Genomic DNA, 18851 nt, shown 5'->3' with positions numbered 1-18851 from the left:
TTTTTCCATAGCTGATGAAAGGTAAAGTATGGTAAACTGGATGCTTGTAACAAACATGGGTGGCTATAATGCATTTCCAGGATATGGCGTCTTGCCATTGACCACAGTCTCTTGGAACCAGATAAAGTCACTGAAATAGTTAACAGATGTTATCCTTACTTGAAATATAAAAGTTCTATTGCTAAAATTATGCAGGGTCAGATGGAGATTTGGCTCTTTATCCATAACTTAACTGACTTGGCAAATGGAAAGTTGAGATCCAGAGGCATAACACATAATAACAAGGCCACACACTCTGCACACTATGCGGGAGCTCATAAACTACTGACAATGTGTATACTATGCTAAGCTAGCATGATTAAGTATTAACACAGTACATGACACTTAGGGGAATCTGAGGTCAATATTCACGTCTACTAAGTTAAAAGGTCATCTCTACAAGAGCAAAAGATGAGACATTTTTTCCTCCAAGTTCAAAAGGATGTCTACAAGTCTCATTACTCATCCTCCAATTATGATTTTCCTGATGACTGGTATTGCTTACTATTGATGTCATAGTCTATTCAGTAATCATGTTTTTTAAAAGTTATTCCTCTTTCTCCACCTTTGCCTATTACATTTCCAAATGAGTTGGCACTAATGATTTTCAGATGAATGTATGCTGCTGAAATGGACCTTCTTGATCTTAAGTCACAAATCCACTGTTGTCAAGCACTGAAGGAGGCTTGTGCTACTTTAGAGTTTGTATTTTTATGCACAGCTTTGCATATAAAGTCACCAGCTTCCATTATTTTGTAGAGATCCACACCCTAGTGAGGAAAAGAAGAGACAGCAGAGGGAATGGAGCATTAGAAATAAAAAAGACAAAACAGATCCCTTTAAATTTTATTAGTAATCAAATAAGTATTTAAAATTTATAAACACTGTATTGATTATTTTATTGACTTGGGGCAACATTTGTTTTCATGAATCATGTAATCAATATTTAAGGTTGTTCTCCGTTATTGAGACATAGAATCTTACTCTCATATAATAATATAGGCTAGGCATGCCTGAATAACTTAGTGTAATTCAGGAGAATATCAGATTTATAGGAAGGACAATAATGGAATTAGAAAAGAGTTCACAAAATATCAGTAATAGAAATAAAAATGATAATGTCTTGGAGAAAGTTGTATATGAGATTTGAATTTGGAAAAAAAATAATATCTTTAATATACAAGAAACAAATTTGATAGAGCCATTTGGATTACATGAAAGATGAATGTAGCTTTTTAATTCATTATTACCCATATGATGGTAAAGGGGTTAGTTGTAAGTTAGATAAAATGAGGAAGTATTTAGTACACATCTGGAACTTCTTTGCCTGAGAGTGTGAATTCTCTGAAAATATAAAAAGGATCAGCAAAAGCTTGGGTAAATCCCTGGATGACAGACACTGTTGGGTATGAAGTCCAAGTTCAGGGCATACTCCTTATCTCTGGGCCTTGAAGAAGCAAAAGGTCACCATCAAAGTCTGCACCCAGAACTCTTCTGTCCTAGGGAGGGTCACAGCATTAAGTGGCTCAGCCACAGACTGGTCCTTGTGTAGCATTTCGTAAGCTTTTGTGTCCTCCCTTAACATGGACTAGACACAGTGAGGGCTTACAATTAAACATGTCCAGTCTTCCTTGCTCTTAAGGAGTAGATTTAATCTTTATGGAAGTCTGAATTTTCTAAAACAACAAGTGTAAATATTCATAAGGGTTTTCATAATAATGATCATCATTTTAGAAAATGGAGACTTTTTAAACACTTCTCTCTGAAATATTTAAAGCACCATTTTCTTTGTAGATTACTTCTCTTTTTCCAGAATTATCAAGAAAAACAGTTTGTAAAATAACACATGTAAGTGACTGTCATTATTTTTCTTTTATTGTAGAGCTGTTTTCAGGGTAGTTGTTTTCAGGAGTGAATTTGCTTTGGTATGAGAAATTTGGTTTTGTCATAGTAATGACTTCAGACAGTATTCATTAGGCACATTTTAGGTTAATCCAGAAATATTTAAATTTTGTAAAACTATCTTCATGTGTCTTTCATTTCTGAATGATATTCCACCAGGGTTCATAGGAAGATTTTGGTCATTAATGTTCCTATTTGCTTTCTAAGGATTCCATTTATAACTATTAAATATGGAATTCATTGATGTCATTCCAAAGAAGAATTTCATCTTGGTCCTTCTCTACCATTTTATTTGATTCATAGATATCCTCATGAAACAACACAGCATTTATTCTTAAATCATTTATCAGGTGCCTAAACATGTGTCATGCACTATGATTTGTTCTGGGACTTTCAGAATCTGACATGGAATGTGGTTTCTGTCTTTAGGGAACTTCTGCTCCCTGATATAGAACCATAAACAGAAAAATGTGTACTATAGTTTGAGCCATGGAGATATGCTCAGGTGCTTATGAAGACAGAAGTGTGGAGCAACCAACTCATGAGGAAAAGGAATGGAGAAAATATGTCAGGGAAGGGTGCTAGGAGGGGTAAATCCTGACTTGGGTTTTATATGGAGAGAATGAGTCTTTGAGAGGAAGGAGGATGTGTGGGACATTACAGGCAGAGAGAAAAGCAACATAAGATATCTAAAAAATAGCAGGGTACATATGGAGGACAGTGGACAAGTTTATCATGATGCTTATTGAGAAAAGCTAAAACATGACTTTGGAGCTGAAAAAAAAAGTATAAATAGGCTGGATTATATGATAGAGCACAGTCTTGGTTTTTGAGGAAATAAAAATCCACTGATGGGTGTTCAAGGTACACCGTGGCATATTCATACTTGTATTTTAAGATAAAATGTTCTGATGGCAACATGGAGGATAAATTCCAAGTCAAGTCAGAAGCCATCATCAATGTAGGAGATCACTATTCAGGAAAGAAATAAGAGCCTACCCACATGTAGTCATGGTGAGGAAGGTATAAACAGCCAAACTTAAAAGTCAAACTAGTGGTGCTTGGCAAATGATTGAGCCTGTGACTCATGGTGAGATTAGATTCTACAGAGAGACTTGCTTTATGAGATTGGACCACAGTTAAACAGTGGCTACCATTCAATGCTATCATCCTTCTTAAAATTCTTAGAACCAGAGCAACTTATTTGCATTTGGACCCCACAGTTATATAACAGGACCTGACACATACTAAGCATCACTGAGTTTGATTCAGGATCAATTTCTCTAGAGCTTCTGTCATAGAAGATTCTGATAGAAATGATTAAGCTGCTTAGTAAATGAAATTGTACTTATTCCTAACCACAGAACATAAGCAATAGCTTTTGGTGTTTTTAGAAAACAGCTGTTGGTATTTGGTGTCAAGCAAAATCTCAATAGATAGTTTTTTGGACTTTTTTTTAAATGTCACAGGCATTGAGTATGAAAAACTACAATAATTGCTATCTGCCTGTGCAGGATGTTGAACAGGTAAGCAGAGTCATGATACAGCCTTGTGTGGTATGTTCCGAGGTGAAGATACAGAGGGTAGCAAGGAAGGACTAAGGAGAGGAGATTCATCTCTTGGCCTAGGAGACAGACATGGAGATGCTGGGAGAATACTTTCAGGATGAAGGTAACTCCCTTTCCAGCTGAAATGGAGTATGTGTCATAAGGCTATTCCAAGGAGTGGTAAATCTTAGGAGTGGAGGTGAGAAGCAGAATGTGGACAATAAGCAAGTTTGGTGCTGCAGGAACATTCATGTAATTAGGGTGAAAAAGAAGACAGGCGGGGGGTGGGGAGAATCTATTTAATAATACAGTCCATGCTTTCCGTCTCAGAAAGCAGTTTGGATTTGTATTCAACTGTGCATAGATTTTTTTTTTCCTTTTATATTCTTTCTTTTTAAAGACTGTCTTATAGACTTACAGATTGTTATCAAGTATGTGGCAAAAAAAGGCATCGATTTTGGTGGACATTACCACACAGCATGTGCCTTTTCAGGTGCTACTTGGAAAGGGACCATTCTTGCCATCAATGTTTCACATGCTAAATATTTCCAAGCTCCATTCCCTTACTGATCATTTGGTCTTTTGACCCTCACTGGCTTTTTTTTCAGAAGCCCTCGTTGTCACTGTGAGACCATCTAGATCTCAGTTTCCTCCAAGGACAGTATCCGTACAAAACACGAAACTGCAAAATTCAACAATCATAACAGTAAAAGACACAGGCTCTCACAAAGTGTGTAAAGTCATATCAAATCATACATGGAAAACTACTTTGGAGTTTATAAAATACTATAAAATGTGAAACAGTAGCACTATTGATGATTGGGCTATAGCGATAGTTATTTTATGAAACTGCTGGGGAAAAAAAGAAAAGAACTCTATTATATTTTCCCACTGTGCATTTTAGCAAATAACAAATATGTAGTAAAACTTTGACCTCAACATTGCTTCCCAAATCTGAGAAGCATTTCAATTTGGAACTGGAAGTAAACGTGAGTATTGAAATATTGTTAAAGCAACTTACTGTATTGAGCCCCAGGCCATTAAGCATATATATCAAATCCTCAGTGGCTACATTCCCGGAAGCACCTTTTGCATAAGGGCAGCCACCTAATCCTGACACTGCGGAGTCCACCACGTTAATTCCCATCTGGAAAATAAACCAAAACACCTAAGGCATCTGTGTGTAAATAGTTTCATTTCTATTCAACCTTGGCAAACAGCAAATAAACAACATTGAAGCATGTTATCCAAACATATTCACTTATCCACCTGCTACTAGAACAGTCCCTGGGGTGCACATTTCTTTTCTGACTCATCTTGTCTCTTAGACCAACAGAAAGTCTGCTAAGAATCTCCAGAATTAAAAATCCTTTCAACAGAAATTAAAGTGGTATTATTTTTTTTATAATAGCCCGACTATAAATACTAGAGCTTTCTGAAGTGAAGGTTAATTCACTACCAGTTTTATATATTCTACAAATTTCTATCTTTATCATAAAAGCATTGCATAAACAACATTCAATAATTCCCACCACAACTCAAAATCAAGGTGTCTGAGAAGACCTGTATGTGTGTGACAGAGCGATCATACATGGAAAAGTATGTGCAATTCAGTTTGTGCAATTATTATTGAAATATTATTTTGTAGACAAAACTCTGCTCCTTCGGGAAGATAAGCAATATTTAAGAGGCAACACATACCACTAACAATAACACCAGATCATTTATTGAGTTCTTACCGAGTGCTGAATACTAATCTTAACACCATATGTATCTTAACTCTGCATTGTCAGAAAGGCTCATGAAGAAGAAGATATTATTTTGACTTTGTGTGTGTGTGTGTGTGTGTGTGTGTGTGTGTGTTTTCCTGGGAATTGAACCCAAGTGTGCTTAAGCACTGAGCTACACCCCAGCCCATTTTTATTATATTTTTGAGACAGGGTCTTGCTAAGTTGCTCAGGCTGTCCTAGAATTTGAGGTCCTCCTACCTCAGCCACCCAAGTAACTAGGATTCAGGCAAGTACTTCCATGCCCAATTTCAGAAGAAATTTTTGGATTATCAACCCCCAAAAAACAGAGAAAAACACATATAACAGGTACACAGGGATGAAACAGTTGGCCTAAGATCATTATCTGGCAGGTGAGGTACTGTCTCTGCAGAGAACTCTTACTCTGCCTTGATTCATAGCCACTGGAAACATGCAAGGTGGTACCTGATTGTATGCTTGGGGGCACAGAAGTGAAGATCTATGTGCTGGAGACATTGGAAGATAAGCACATACAGAAGGCCCTGGAGATCAAATACTAATGACATGTGAAGAAGCAGGCATATATGTAATTTCTCTTGAAAGGTGACGATTTTATGGTCAGAAGTTACAGAAAGGACTGACCTAATTTTTCACTCCTGAGCACTGTAGAAAAAGTAATATGACTTCATCTAAAATAAGAAGCTCCTTGAAGCAAAACTCTTGGCCAGCTGCCTCTTAAGTGGTTCTCAATCACAGAATTTGAATCACAGATTGCTGCTACATCCTCAGAGTTTCTGATTCAGGAGATCTTGGTTGGCACCTGGGAATTTTAATTTTTCAGAAGAAAGATCCCAGCAACTGCTGATCCTCATTTCTTGTCTCCTCTCCCCTCCCTCCCTCCCTCCCTCCCTCCCTCCCTCCCTCCCTCCCTTCCTTCCTTCCTTCCTTCCTTCCTTCCTTCCTTCCTTCCTTCCTTCCTCCATTTCTTTACCTTTATTTTAAAAATAAACTTTATATTTTTGGACACTTTTAGATTTTCAGAATACATGAAGAAAGTACTGAAAATTATCATGTACTACTCACTCAGTTTCCTCCACTTTTACCATCTGTTAAAGAAAGCATTATGCAAGGATACTTGTTAAAGCCCATTGAGGAAGATTTCATTAAGGATCATTGTGATAGCTACAGGATCCCTGCAATAGAGTTTTACTGTGGGAGAGAGACACTGGGACCAACTCCAAATACAGCATGCACAAGTGGGAATTTATAGCTTAAGAGCATGGAGAGGGGTCAGTGAATGGAAAATTACTAAGAGGAAATAATAGGGGTAAAGGGGATTCTAACTAAACCAATCTAACAGGCTTTTTCTGAAAATAGGCAGAGTGATCAGTCATCGGGTGGGGGATAGTAGAAGATGAGAGACTTGATCAGATACAGAGGGTGATCAAATGTCAAGGGTTGGGATTCTTGCTACACTGATTTAGCAAGGATTGCTAAAATTGGATTTTTGGAGCAATTACCCAGATGAACCTAGAAGAAAATTCAGAAATCTGACTAAAGTTTGGATACACAAAGAATTGCTGAATTTTATATGATTATGGTATATTTGTCACAACCATTAAACAGATACTGAAATGTTATTATTAACATAAAGTAGATACATTATTCATATTTCTTTAGACACTTTAAAGGGAATTTCTAAGGCTGGGGTAGGGCTCAGTAGTAGAGTGCTTGCCTAGTATGTGTAAGACTCTGGGTTTAATCCCCAGCCTCTCAAAAAACAAACAAAACCAAAAAAAAATTTCTTAAGATATTTTTTAGCCAGTGTTTTTTTCTATTCCAAGTGCTTTTCAGGACACCACATTACATTAGTGGCCATATCTTCTCAGGCTCAGACTATTTTGAGTAGTACTAGAATATATTTTATACAATTTGTGCTTCAATTTGAGATACCTGATTTTATTTATTTTTTTCTCATTGCTAGACTGGAGATATAGAACCCTGGAGGGAAGACCACAGAGGTGAAGTATTATTCCCAAACATCATATCAAGGGTACATACTGTCGCCCTGAGTAATGACTGCTAATATTAACCCTGATAACCTGACAGAGGTGACATTTGCCAAGTATCTACACTGCAAAGTCTCTCTCTCTCTCTCTCTCTCTCTCCCTCCCTCCCTCCCTTTTCATATTATACTCTTTGAAGAAAAAAAAAAGTCACTGTGTGCAGTTTGCCCTTAAAGAATAAAGAATATCTACATAAATTATTTGGAATTCTTCTAAATGAGAGATTTGTCTATTTTGCCTCATTTATTTACTTATTTATTTGAACATTCATTTGTATTAATAAGGACTCATAGACACATAGATACTTATTTTGCACTTTGGGTTACAATCCCATTACTGTATGTTTTACTGTTGTAAGGGACAGACGAGGCAAGGCACCAAAGATAACAGGAAACAGTTTTATTTGGCTGCAGCAGGTTCAGAGGGCACAGCTTTTGCTGTAATCAATCAATCCCCTGAACCCCGAGTTTAGGTAGTTTCAGAATTTTATACACTGCACGTAAGAGGAGGGGCTCAGAAGTTCACAGTCTGCAGAAGTTCACACAAAAGCAGCTTTTTCTTTCACTGTTCTGGGCAAGTTAACCCTTCAAAGACAATATCTGAGAAGGGGAGAGCTTCTTCTCCCCTTTCTTTCCTCCCCCTGCCAGCTGTTACCAGGGAACCCAATTGGTAACTTCTCCTATCTTAGAAATGTAGACACCTCTGTAAAGCTCCAGCTCAAGGCCAGAGGCCTTGTTTACACATTTTTACAAACAACTATACTGGATAAATGTTTGTGAAAAACTAGTAAGGGGTGTCCAGCACCTGGCATGCTGATTTCTTCCTGGCCAGTGGCCAAGTAGAATAGGGCAACACGAAAATAGGAAGTTTATCTACATTGAATTCTTTTGTACAGACTCTTGTTGACAGTCCTAAAATCAGCCATGGTGAAGATTTCTGGAGAAACCCAGTGGAGGAGGGGTGCCACTACATTACAATATAGACATGTTCCACATTTGGCCATTGGGAGCTCTTTCAATTGGCTCCTGAGTCCCTTTGGCATTCAAACAGGACTGCACTTTTTGAATTACTTTTCTAGTTTTCCTTGAAAGATTTAACAGGATGTTCACCAAGGCTCTTGAGGGTAGAACTACAGTTCAATAGGCCCTGGTATTATTGGGACCTAGGACAAGTTTACAAAAGATTGGTAGACTGTTCTTGTACCTTCATATTTCTCATTATATTCCTCAATATGGGAAAGCCTCAATAATTCTTTCCATTCCCCATAACCTTTCTCAAATAATGATCTGACAAGATCAATTATATGCAGGTTGTAATAACAAATCAGCTAATAGACTGGTCTACATAGAGTAATTTACATTTGATATGAAACAAAATAGCAAGAATAAAGAATTACACTGTAGTGCCTGGCGCATGCCTGTAATCCCAAACGCTCAGGAGGCTGAGGTAGGAGGATTGCTAGTTCAAAGCCAGCCTCAGCAAAAGTGAGGCACTAAGCAACTTAGTGAGACCCTGTCTCTAAATAAAATACAAAATAGGGATGGGGATATGGCCCAGTGGTGGAGTGCCTCTGAGTTCGATTCCAGGTAATTCCTGCCCCCCCCCAAAAAAAAAGAATTACACTCTAGAAGTAAAATTTGTGATATTATCTAGTGGTTGGAAAAGGCAAATATTGAGAAGTTGTTCCATCTGGGGGAATCTGCCATGACATTTAATAGTCAGGGTTTTTCTTTTTTCTTTTTTTTTTTTACATGTAGGTTAAAACTGATCTATTTAATAGAATTGAATTTATTATCAAAGACATAAAAATTTCAGTAGTTCTCAATCCTGTCTACCTATTAGAATTACCTATGGCTCTTTAAAACTACCAATGGCAAAGCTTCTCCCCAAAGTAATCAAATCAGAATCTCTGTGTATGGGGCCAGGTACTAGCATTTCTTTAAAGTTGTGCCTGATGATCTGTAGCTAAATTCTCTGGGGCAGAGGTTCTTATCTGTATCACCCTTTGATAGTCTCAGACATGAGTCAGCCTGAAGAAGTCAACCATGGCCTTCCTTTTGTCCAGAACTGCCATCTTCCAGAAATTTGCCAAAACAAGGAGCACAAAGGCAAAGAGGTGAGGCACCCAATACTTTGTTCTCTAGGACTTTTATAAAACATGGAGTTGTTCCCTTGGCCACATATGTGCACATCTGCAAGAAGGTTGTTATTGTAGACATCAAGGGAATGAGTGCTGTTCAAAAATGAACCACACACAAATGTTTCCTGGGCAAAACTGGCAGTCTAAAATCTTATCCAGCATGCAGTTGGCACTGTTGTAAATAAACAAAGACAAGATTCCTGCCAAGAGAATTAACATGAATATTGAGCACATGGAGCACTCTAAGAGCCCACACAGCTTCCTGAAACACATGAAAGAAAACAGTCAGAAAAAGAAGTAAGTGAAAGAAAAAGCTATCTGGGCTCAACAGAGTTCAGCCTGCTCCACCCAGTGAAGCACATTTTGTGAGACTCAATGGAGGGAGCCTGACCTCCTAGAACCTACTCCCTATTTATTCATGGCATAGTGGGTATAAAAAAAAAAAATAAAAGACCCCTGGACTGTGAAACAAAGGAAAAGACATTAACCATGGCCAGTCAACATTTCAAAGAGTTTTTTTGTTTTTATTTGTTTTTTGAGTACCAAGGATTGAATTCAGGGGGACTCAACCACTGAACCACATCCCCAGCCCTATTTTGTATTTTCTTTAGATACAGGGTCTCACTGAGTCGCTTAGTGCTTCGCCATTGCTGAGACTGGCTTTGAACTCTCTATCCTCCTTCCTCAGCCTCCTGAGCCACTGGGATTACAGGCATGCACCACCGCACCTGGCTCAAAGAGTTTATGAAAGAAGACCTCAAAAAACCCTTAGATAGCAAAAGTCAGAGGAACTAGCATAACAGGTGAAAGACAGCTTCAGCCCACCAGGTGATGATTGACTCCTGGGGTCTGGAATCCATGCATCATATCCATTTTCCTGCTGCTGAGGATCAACACCCTGCAACTATTGGAGATCCAGAAGGAAAATTCCTTTCCTTGTCAAAAAAGCATGTTTTTTTTTATTCTCAGTTGACCTTTGGGGAAACAATGAAAAGCAAAAATCACTGTCCTATTTTGTAAATAAAGGCCCCAGTGACCTGTTGTTTGGGCAAAGGCCGAAAGATTAATTCACAATAAAGCAACCAGTGTCACAATAGAGAGAAGAGTAAACAGAGAATAGACAAAACAGATCACCCTGGAGGCCAAGCCAACATGCTGAGTCTCACAGGAAGTCAGAGAGGGTGAGTGAGAACTACAACACTGTGATGCCTTATGCTTCCAGACTGAAAAAAATGAAAAAAGAACTTTGGCCGTGAAATAGGATAGCATAGACAACTACACATGAAACAACGTGTGGCTTCAATGGCAAACACAAATCCCACAAAGAAAATCTTGCATGAAAGAAGATGAGCACAAAAAAAAAAAAAAAAAAAAACAAAAACAAAAAAAACAATATTAAATGATTCCATTTAGATAAAGTCCTAAATAGCACTGATCAAGGTGGCGAGAAGTGAGGATAATAGCCATCTTCTGCAGTGTGGAAACAGTTGGGATCAAGGAGAGGTTCTGGGCTGTGGGGTCCCTTCCTTTCCTTGAATCACATTCCCTGAGCTGATCATCTGCATGCTTTTGTTATATGTGTGTTATACTTCAATAAATATTTTTTAAAAGGACAACGTTGTTGGAACTGAAGGGAAACAGTCAAACTTAAACTAATAGAAATGTAAATTAGAGTCTTTCATGGTGAGCAATTAACTAGTATTGTCAATATTGATTGTTCCAGAAATCCCTATGAAAAAGACCTTTCTGTGAATATTTAATAAATCCTAGTTAAATAATTAATAAGAAATAAATATATATGGATGAGAATATGTATGCTGACAATGATAACCCACATTTATTCATACATCTGTGTATAGACTCACTGCAGTTATAGTTTTTTTAAGAAGGGAAATTTGAAAACAATCCAAATGTCTCATAATGGGGAGTAATTTAAATTAATTTCAATGTATCTATAAATTGGAATGATTGATGCTACAAAAATAGATAATTAAGGGAAATAAATAGGTTAAAGAATTTTATAATAGTATACTCATTATACTATTTTCTAAAAAGTGAAGGATTTAGATAACATACACCAAAATGTTAACACTGGAAATGTTAACACATGGCTACAGTGTTATAGCTAATTTATGTTATTACAATTCTATGCATGTGTTTTTCCAATGCCCTTATTATGAATATTCCTTACGTATATAAGTAGACAATGAAAAAGAAAGTTTTCTGCAAACTTTAGCTCATGCCCATGCAGTATAATAGCAAATAAATGAGATGATTGTCTACAAATCAAAGACTCCAAATTTCTCAGTGAACATAATAGTTCTGCAGCTAATTGATCTTTCTAGGGCCGAAGATTGCGGGGTCACTCTACAGACATGATCTGGAGATGAGATTAACTGGAAAGTGCTCTTTCCCTCTTCTCCCATGTCACCTTAGCCCTAGACACATATCTTTCCCAGTAAGCTCTACTCACAAATTAACTGAATCAATACTAAGAGCAATACATGGATTTAAGGTTTATGCAATTTTAAAGACAGTTTATTAAAAAACCTGAATGTATTACCTTTGAAGAGGAATATTATGATATCAGTTCCCTGAAATGAACAAATTATATTCCATGCATATATGATTATGTCAAAATGAATCCTGCTATTATATATAACTAAAATGCACTTATAAAACATTTTAAATAGTTTAATGTTTATTACCTTAATTTAAACAAAAAATGATATTAGTTTCCCCTAAAGTCTTTTTGAAATAAAATTACAGTACTTTAAAGTATTTAATTTTATACAATATCCCCTAAATTCTTTCCTCTATGAAATAGTGAATCCTCTTCCTAGAAATAAAGATTTCAATGGATAATATTATCTATATACTAAATAATATACCCTTTACATAGCCCCAAAATGGAAAAACCAGTGTTCACTAACTAATGAATTAATAAAGAAAATATGGTACATATAGACGTAAGAGGATACTTAGAATTTGGAGGGAAATGGATGGCATTAGAGCAGATTATGCTAAGTGAAGCTAGTCAATCTTTAAAAAACAAATACCAAATGACCCCTTTGATATAAGGGGAGTAAACAAGGACAGGGTAGGGACGAAGAGCTTGAGAAGAAGATGTACATTAAACAGGGATGAGAGGTGGGAGGGAAAGGGAGTGAGAAGGGAAATCGCATGGAAATGGAAGGCGATCCTCAGGGTTATACATAAGGACATATAAGAGGAAAGGAGGGGTAAGACAAGATAATACAAATCGAAGAAATGATTTACAGTAGAAGGGGCAGAGAGAGAAAAGGGGAGGGGAGGGAAGGGGAGGGGAGGGGAGAGGGGATAGTAGAGAATAGGACAGACAGCAGAATACATCAGACACTAGAAAGGCAATTTGTCAATCAATGGAAGGGTAACTGATGTGATACAGCAATCTGTATATGGGGTATAATTGGGAGTTCATAACCCACTTGAATCAAATTGTGAAATATGATGTATTAAGAACTATGTAATGTTTTGAATGACCAACAATAAAAAAAATTAAAAAGAAATAAAGAAAAAATCCTATTATTTGCGACAAAATGGATGGAACTGGAGATCATCAAGTTAAACAAAATAAGCCAGACCCAGAAGACAAGTTCTGCATGATTTCACTCATATGTGGAATCTGAAAAAGTTGATGCTATAGAAGATAAGAGTGGAGTGGTGGTCACCAGAGGCTGGAGGGCAGGGGAAGGGGCATTGGGAAAGGCTGGCCAGGGTACAAAGTTGTACTAAATGGCAGTAAGAGGTTCTAGTGAGCTATTGCACAGTAGAGTAACAATAGATAATGATACTGTACTATATATTTCAAAAATCTGAAAGAAAGGGTTTCATATGTTTTTACCATAAATAAAAGATAAATGTTTGAGGAAATAGATATGTTTCACTGATTTAAACATCACACAACATACACATGAATTAAAACATCACAAGTTAACCTGTAAATATGTATAATTTTTATGGTTTTGTGTACCAGTTAAAAAGAGATTTAAAAAATAAATTATATGCTCTTATTTCTGACTAAACTGGTTTGTAAACTTCAACTCATTGCTATACAAGAAAATTTAGTTTTACTATGGACATTGTCTTCAGATCAATTTCCTTGTCCCATTGAAAACAATCTGTAATATCATTGTGAACAGACTTGGAATAAAAACATTATTTCTTTTCATCGATCATTTTGTTTTAAATAGAGGAAACATTTTAATATTTTACCACTGAAATCATATCATCCTTTATTTGAAAATAATAAATGGGTCACTTAGCTCATTTTATCATGAAGGAGATTGTTAGCATTAAAGGATTACTCTTAAGAAATGTTCCCTTTTCCACTTCTCCAAACACAAAGCACTGTCTTCAGACTCCAGACTCAGGTTCCTGTTGTGTGTGCACATGTGCATGTTAAGTACATAGAAGACAGGATGTTTTTGTTGTTGTTTTTGTTGTCTTTTTTGTTTTTAAAGAAAAATGCATTTTAGATGAATATCCACCAGGTGGCAATGTAGCACCAAAATCTACCAAGTTAAAGTCGCATGTTTGCAACCGGATTATGTTCCAGCCCAAGAAAATACCAAACACATAAATAAATAGTTTCATATTTACCAAATAAATACTTTTATTCTATTTCAAATGAGGATACTAATGGTGAAGAACACATGAAACTATAAAATATCCAGTATATTTTTGCTTGTTTTTCCTCTGGGCTTAACCTGTTTATTAAGCATATTCTATGCACCAGGATCTTTGCATATACACAAAACTCTGTAGTTCATGAAACCTAATGTTAGAATATAAAACAATTACATATTTCAACATAATTAGATTAAATTTATTACATCAATTATTTCTCACTGGTAAGTAGCCTGTTATTAACAAATGAGTAGGGCTGAAAAAACAAAAGCAAAAATTGAGGGATTTGAAGTCTCCTTGACTCCCACTGTTCTCAAAATTACAATTTGTGCTATTAACCCATGGCCCCAGGATATGATAAACCTGGTGACTTGGGTTATGTCTTTTGTCTGCTTGAGCTCCACAAATAATGTGCTTGGACTTAAGGGTTGAGTAAAATAGATAAAATAGTAGTGGCCACTTCTGGAAAAAGCAAATTGACTATTATCAAGGGCATATGGTTCCTATACTACAATCTTAGGTGAGTTCTGAAAAGCGTTAATTTTGTATGAGCATCAGGTACCTGGATCATGATGAAAAGTAAACTAAAAGAAAAGTGATGACTTGTCTTTTTGTTGGTCCTATTAAGAACTTATTCCCCAAGCAAAACTGATAAATACAAGAAGAAGAATAGAAAAGAAATCATTTTGCAAAATTTAGAATCTTCTATACGTTCTTGTTTTCAGATTATTTAATGAAACCTAAACGCTTAGGTATTGAGGTTATAAAAGTACCAAAGAACATGTAGTATTTGAATAATGTTAATTTGTTTTGAAAAAGTTGTCTATTTATTTTATCCTAAAATTTTCTTTAAAAATCTGTAATGTTAGATTTAATTTAAAATAGCAAGAAAAATCCCGATGGTGGAATTATTCATTTGGAGGTTAAAGTTAATCATTTTTTCAGTATATTTCCTTTTCTATTTAGTTTTTAAAGCTGGTGTTTCCTCTGAAAAAGGAATAGCATTACCCATACATGGGGCATTAGTCTTCAGTGGCCAGGACAGATGGACACCTTTTACAATAAGCACAGATCCTGCCTAGAGATGCTTCTAACCAGTACCCTAAATCATTATTATACCCTGAGCAATGGTAACCCCAAGAGAAAAAGTCTTTGTGTTATTTAAGTGTATTGAGAACATATCATGCTATGGGAGCCATTGACAATGACCAGTTAGCATGTATAAATAATGCCCAGAATTTTAAAACTGAAGTATATATCAAAATTGGTAAACAATTAAGTAAACATGGGTTAATAGCACAAATTGCAATTAAGTAAACATTTACACACACACACATACACAACACACATACACAAAGACAGAGGTACAAAGACACACACACATACTGTTTTATTCAGGAATAAGATAACATAAAGCATTATTAATGCTTTTTCTATAACATGTTTGTCCTTTGGAAAAAGGTTTTACTTTTTCAAATACTTGAATCCTCCTGGCCTCATAAAAGAGATTATTTTCTTCCCTTTTTTTTTTTTTTTTGGTACCAGAGATTAAACCCTGGGGCACTTAACCACTGAGCCACATCCCTAGCACTTTTTATTTTTTATTTTGAGACCCTAACCCCTAACCCTAACCTTAACCCTAACCCTAACCCTTAGGGCCTCACTAAGTGCTAAGGCTGGCTTTGAACTCGTGATCCTCCTGCCATGGCCTCCTGAGCCTCACTGGACTATACTACCCCTGTATTTTCTTACTTTCTTTTGGAGCATTCATATTCAAATAGAAAACACAGTGTGTATATAGAAGGGATAAGAAATGAAAAGAATATATCAGAAGAAAATTCCCAATTTCATTTAAAACTAAGAAAATAATAAATGGTATTAACAAATGTTTAGCAAACGCTTATTTTGTCAGTCATTGTATCATATGTCTCATATAAGGTAAAGCTCTACAAAATCAATAGGAAGTAGTTGGTAATACATGCCCATTTTACTGATGAGGAAACTGAGACTTCATATGGTTAGTATGAGACAGAATAAGAATGGAACAAGTCTACACTATTGTTCAATATTAATAGTTCATACTTCTTAAGGACTGATTATGTGCCAGGCACATGACTAAACACTACGTGCATGCTTTCATTCAACTCATAAAACAACTCCAGGCAACACAGTATGAATTAAGAAGAAATTATTGAAAATCAAAAGCCAAAAAGACTTTAAATTCTTATGAGACTTCCTTCAACTTTCTGAAAAGTTTCCATACAGCCTAGGAACATTATCAAGAGACTTCAGAAAATAAGTGTTTGTTATCCTAGCGTTTGTATTTCTAGGAAGCTAGCCCAAGAAAATAGCCAGCAATGTTGAGATAGATTCATGGTTAAGGATGAACATTCTTTGTAATATTACTTCTAAGGATGGACATTCTTTGTAATTTGACTTCTAACAGTGGGAATAAGTCCTTAAGTTAAATGTACAACAAGAGGGAAATAGTTAATAAGTTGTGTAAAATAGACTAGTATGAAATAGTTAAACATTTTCAAGGAACATTTAATCGTTTGGGAAAATGATTATGAGAAAATTGAAGATAAAAGAACAGGATACTATGTTAGGTCCAATTCATTTGTGTTTCTAGATTTTTTTCAATCCTGTATAATGAATACATAACATAAGTGGATTCTCACTGAGGCTCTGGGACTTGTACCTAGTTTCAATGTCAGGATTGCATTCTTCATTTTGGCAATAGGACTAGTGCTCATTTTTGCCATATTTGTGCAAAAACAAACCTTATTAGTAAATATGTATTCTTCTTCCATAATCATTCCTTTCTTCTGCCAGTACAATAATCCCCAAAGTATACTCAGGCTCTCATTTCTTGGATTCAATTCAAATTCTCTAGATGATTCCTTTCAGCTTTATCTACTTTTGCCTACTCTTGAATGCATGTTGCTCCTATCACTTCATTTCTTCAGTAGCAATCCATGTTTTCTAATACACTGGCATAAAATAATCAGATCATTGCTTCTTAAACTTTAAAGAGAATATAAATTTACTTAATGGGTCCGAGGTGATGCCTGAGATGCTACATTTCCAACTCCGAAAATATGCCAAAGCTGCTGGTCCCCAGAACACTCTTGAGTGGCAAGAGACTAAAGTTAATCCTAGAAACATTGCAGATGTCAATACATCCTGCTCCAGTCTCAAAGACTCCCTCCTGCCTTGTGTAGTCTCAGAATGAGAACATCTGAGTGTCAGAGTTTCCCGAGGTCCCTAGTTAACATGCGGATTTCAATGTTCTATGCCAAAAACTAAATTTTTTCATGTAAAACCCAAATATATGTATTGTTTCAAATTCTAAGATGACTTATGGATTTAAAAAAAAAAGAGCTTGGCAATATCTTAACTTTTGATTTGACTGTTGAGGTATTTCAGGTAGTGCTAGTTCTTCAGCAAACATTCATTTCTTCCTCTTCTGGGATTCTCAGCTAGATGACATCACAGAACTGCCATTGTCCTTAAAAGTGAGTATGTGAATGTGTCTTCTTAGCATGTGAGCAAAGCGATACAGGCCATTTCTAGAATGGGTATTATCAGAAACCATGTGCCTTCTTCCTTTAATAGTCAAAGGCAGATGACAAAGGCCCTAGGAGATGGTGAATCGAAAGAAGGAAGGAGCCTGGGTTCCCGAATGAACAGCTGGAAGGCAGATGCCCACTGACAAGGAACATGTGCAGTGGCCTGTTACATGAGTGAGAAAAAAACATACATGTGTTCAAGCCATTATTAATGTGGGGGTGCAGTGTGATATCAGTAAATACAATTAGAACTCAGACACCAAGAGAAGTTTGGATTAAATCCTGTATTTTATTCAAGCTGCTTTCCATTTCTTCCATTGGTCTGTTCTTTTTGTATTTTTGTTTTTTTTATTTTCTTTTTTTTTTAATAAGAATTGAACTCCGGGGCCTTAACCACTAAACCAGATCCCCAGCACTTTTTTGTATTTTATTTAGAGACAGGGTCTCACTGAGTTGCTTAGGGCCTCACTAGGTTGCTGAGGTTGGCTTTGAACTAGCAATGATCCTCTTGCCTCAGCCTCCCAAGTTGATTGGATTACCAGTATACACCACTGCTCTCAGCTGTTTTTTTTTCCTTTTTTATTCCTTCTCTTTCATTAGTTGAATATTTTTATTATTCCATTTATCTCCCCTATTGACTTAATATTTTGTTTTCTTTAAATTATTTAATAGGTGTAAAATATACATCTTTAATTACAATCTACCTCCAAATACTTCATCACATGTAAGAAAAGGAGCTTATAACAATACATTCCAATTCTTTTCACCCGTCCTTTGGGCTACTGTTTCCATATTTTTTTTTACTTTTGTATAGGTAATACCATAACACATTGGTACTTCTTTTCCTTAAAGCAGCTATCTCTTAGAGCAATTAAAAATAAGAAAAAAAAATCTCTGATTTTATCTAGACAACCCATTTCTGATCTCTCTGAAGGAACTTATCTAGAGTAAGAATGGCAGAGACTCCAGTCATGGTGCTAGGTTCTTTCTTTTGTGGGAAGGAAGAAGGAAGATGCATTAGTGAAAGAGACAAGAAGTTAAAGAGGAAGTTCAAAGGGTGGATTTTTTTTTTAATACTCAAGCCTCTGAGAAAAATGCTGCACATAGTTAAGAAACATAATAGCTGAGAAATTCACCTAATTACAAATATTGAAAAGAGTCATTTCAGC

General features: G+C 36.1%; 1 protein-coding gene across 4 annotated transcripts in view; it reads right to left on the bottom strand.

The window, feature by feature from the left end:
• Positions 1 to 707: 707 nt before the first annotated feature.
• Hmgcll1 (3-hydroxy-3-methylglutaryl-CoA lyase like 1) overlaps positions 708 to 18851 on the bottom strand; it is a 138697-nt gene continuing 120553 nt past the window's right edge. For 2 of the 4 annotated variants that reach the window (XM_026398952.2, XM_077801945.1), the window contains 2 exons: positions 4510 to 4635; positions 708 to 809 (listed from right to left, as the gene is read on the bottom strand). In XM_026398952.2, the coding sequence (XP_026254737.2) occupies positions 708 to 809; positions 4510 to 4635 (228 nt within the window). The remainder of the gene's footprint in view (positions 810 to 4509; positions 4636 to 18851) is intronic. The other 2 variants (XM_077801944.1, XM_077801946.1) reach the window with 1 other exon arrangement.

This window comes from Urocitellus parryii, chromosome 8 (assembly GCF_045843805.1).
Source record: "Urocitellus parryii isolate mUroPar1 chromosome 8, mUroPar1.hap1, whole genome shotgun sequence".
NCBI classification, from domain to species: Eukaryota; Metazoa; Chordata; class Mammalia; order Rodentia; family Sciuridae; genus Urocitellus; species Urocitellus parryii.
This window is presented reverse-complemented; position numbering and strand designations above follow the sequence as displayed.